Genomic DNA, 2,905 nt, shown 5'->3' with positions numbered 1-2,905 from the left:
AGTAGTAGTAGTAGTAGTAGTAGTAGTAGTAGTAGTAGTAGTAGTAGTAGTAGTGGTAGTTGTTTACAGCACTTGAATGCGATATGGTATCACGTAGGTTGACCCGATGTACGCTCATCAGCTGGCGATGTATGCCAGCGGGTTCCAATCTCCAATGGTCGTGCCCAATATGGGGCAGATGGGTTCTCCCCCTCCTACTCTACCTGTTGCTGCTGCTGCCGCTGCTAGTAGTAGTAATATGGAAACGGAGCAGGGTCGAAGGAGCATGGGTGCTCCCATACCGGAAGGCTGTTGGACGTGAGTATTATGATATGATAGTGTATTCATTTCATGGTTATATTAGGTGCTTAGAGTGTGGTAATTTGAATTATCCCCGTCGGACTTTCTGTAACAAACGTGGCTGTGGTGCGCCGAGACCCGAAGGTCGAGGAGAGTAGTCGTGATGAAAGAGGCTATTAAATGTATTGGCTTTTGTCCTCCCTTTGTATGTATAATAGTAGCAGTAGTGATTCGTACCTTGGTGCAGCAGTTCATAATGCAATGGTTGTTTGTGGATTTCGATTTTCTGAGGAGAAACCTGAATCGCTTCCTTACTAAAAGGCTGCGGTGAACTTTTTTCTGTGACTCTGTTGTTCTGATGTTTCAACGACTTAGAACTGCTGCTGCTGTGGTGATTGATGAATACGTGATGATTTCAGTAGTGCTAAGATCGTTTTCATATTCTTGAATCCCATTATATTATCAGTTGTAGCGATGGACAATATGGTGACTATCCCACTCCTTGATGATTTCTGGCGAGACCACGAAAGTAGTAAATCATCTTGTTTTCTATGTTTTCCCCTGTATGGTGAGAAAATTGACGCTTTTCCCCCTTCTTGTAGGTGAATCCCTACTACCAGTAGTGTAGGTTCAGTTCGTTGAGATTCACAATTCTCATTTGGCGTACCTTGGTTGGTGTATGCAGCAAGATTATATTATCTGTTGTCGTCGTCGTCGTCTTCGCCGTCTTCGTCATTGTTGTTCAAAGGGATGTTCTCCACTCCATTGCTAGTATCATTATGTAGTATTGCCACTCTAGTAGTGGTGGTGGCCGCAGCTGCCGCCGTTGCACATTGCTGTTGTTGTTGCTGCTGCATCCCCGCGATAAGGTCCTTCATCGCGCATTGTAGTGCCAACAGCAGCAGCAGCAGCAGTGGCATCTATCACACAATAATGATGATGGTTGTTGTCGTTGTTATTGTTGTTGTTGGTCAAGTTTCGTAGTTTGCAGTCGTGCTCATACGATGGAGATGGTCGCTGTGCCACCACTGTTACAGGGTCAATTTTCTCAACCACTATCGCCATCAGCTCTGAACTGCTGCTACTACTCCTACTGCCATTATTCAAATGCTTCCCTCGACGATTCTGGTCATTCGTCATTGAATCATTCTCATCACCTCATCACGTTATACTATCAGTTATCCCTATAGACGATATCTACGCGTTTCCTCAACCCCTTTAGTGTTTACAGCGCAATCTTTTCACACTAGCACAGCTGTTTGATATCCCTATGGCAACGCCCCCCGCTGCAACTGGTGGTGGTGGTGTCCTAAGCTTCGACGATGTGGTGCAAAATAGAATTCGATTTCGCGGTCAGAACAGTGAAGAGAGCCGCAGTGAAGTTCTCGACATCTGCGATGGGTGGTAGGGGTCGAGTGGTATTGGATTATTCTCACGCTCTTATGATGATGTATTCTATCATGTGGGATAGTCGCTTTTCATCCGACTTGTGGCAGAGATGGTATGTGTTTTGACTTGATTATTACTCATCTTTTTCAATCGTTCATCGAAAATAATCGTTTTCTATATACTCTTCTTATCACTCCGTGTGGCATTTTTCTACTACGCGTGTCTGTCAGATCTCGAAGGCAATGATGTTGACGCCGATTCACTAGCAGGAGTTGCGCCGGGCAGTCATCACCTTGGTAAATTTGGTCGTTTTTGTTTGTGTATAATGAATTCCTCATAGGTACATTAATACAAGCTCTTGTATTCGAGCTACTTGGTCGGAGGCGTCATGCTGCTCGCGACCTCCTCCGTGCTGTTAGTCACGAGCTGGTCCTTTATGGTCATCTGCAGTCACCTGAGTTCTACGAAGGACTTGGAAAATGTGTATCAAATCGAGAGAAAATGCAGTTCATATGTCTCGCCATGAAAGACCCTAGTTTCGATGGCAACTTTGTGGATATTTTTGCCGATCTGGTTGGTTCGGGTTTGGTGAGTGTGAAAGATGCCTCCCTGTATACATTGAGGCACGAGCCATACGATTTGTCGTCGCAGCAAGCAAGGAGGCTTGTGCTGGAGTTGGTCGAGAATGTGTGCGATACTGTTGACGAAGCCGTAGCGATGGTACGGCGAATGTATCACCCATCAGAAGTGGAAGAATCTAATGCCTGCTTGGGTAGGTTGATGATTGTGGAAAGACGGATGAAGTCACTTGTCAGATGCTATACTCAAGAGTAACTTCTTCGATGATATAATTGGGGGGTCTTTCACGGAGCGGAAGGATTGTGTTCAGCGCACAATTTGTGATGTGTTTCCCGCGGCCAAGCAGGTATCTTGTCGGGAGCTGCTGCTCGCTTGTGGGTGATGGCTGTGGTCAGATAGTAGAAGAGTGGATTCATCGGCATGAGGAAGAAGGTGATGATAGTGATGATTCTTTGGACTCTTTTGTGGTCTCTGATCGAGAGATTGATGATGAGTTTGATGACGACAGCGATACTGATACAGAAGACACTACTGCTTCCGAAGGCGAAGACGGCGTTGATATTGACGATGGTGATGATGATTCTATGAGTGTTGACGAGGAACAGCCGACAGAGACCTTTACTGAAGGCCATGGCCGACTGAGGAAGGCTCGGGATGC

General features: G+C 45.9%; 3 protein-coding genes across 3 annotated transcripts; 2 read left to right on the top strand and 1 right to left on the bottom strand.

Annotated features, from left to right (window-relative positions):
• Positions 1-97: 97 nt before the first annotated feature.
• Pmar_PMAR027153 (hypothetical protein) lies at positions 98-297 on the top strand (the record flags this gene model as incomplete). The annotated part of the gene is made up of 1 exon (XM_002786832.1): positions 98-297. A coding segment is annotated over one exon (200 nt), but the record flags the coding sequence as incomplete, so codon positions are not given.
• Positions 298-550: 253 nt separating this feature from the next.
• Positions 551-1,449, bottom strand: Pmar_PMAR027152 (hypothetical protein). Its single transcript, XM_002786831.1, has one exon. The coding sequence runs from the start codon at positions 1,417-1,419 to the stop codon at positions 1,075-1,077; it is 345 nt and encodes a 114-aa protein (XP_002786877.1). The 5' UTR covers positions 1,420-1,449; the 3' UTR covers positions 551-1,074.
• Positions 1,450-1,549: 100 nt separating this feature from the next.
• Pmar_PMAR027151 (hypothetical protein) lies at positions 1,550-2,256 on the top strand (the record flags this gene model as incomplete). Its single annotated transcript, XM_002786830.1, has 3 exons — positions 1,550-1,631; positions 1,899-1,964; positions 2,009-2,256. Coding segments are annotated over 3 exons (396 nt in total), but the record flags the coding sequence as incomplete, so codon positions are not given.
• Positions 2,257-2,905: the final 649 nt, after the last annotated feature.

Source organism: Perkinsus marinus (genome assembly GCF_000006405.1).
Source record: "Perkinsus marinus ATCC 50983 genomic scaffold scf_1104296930838, whole genome shotgun sequence".
Lineage (NCBI taxonomy): Eukaryota > Perkinsozoa > Perkinsida > Perkinsidae > Perkinsus > Perkinsus marinus.
Note: the sequence above shows the minus strand (reverse complement) of the source record. Positions and strands in the feature narration are given on the sequence as shown.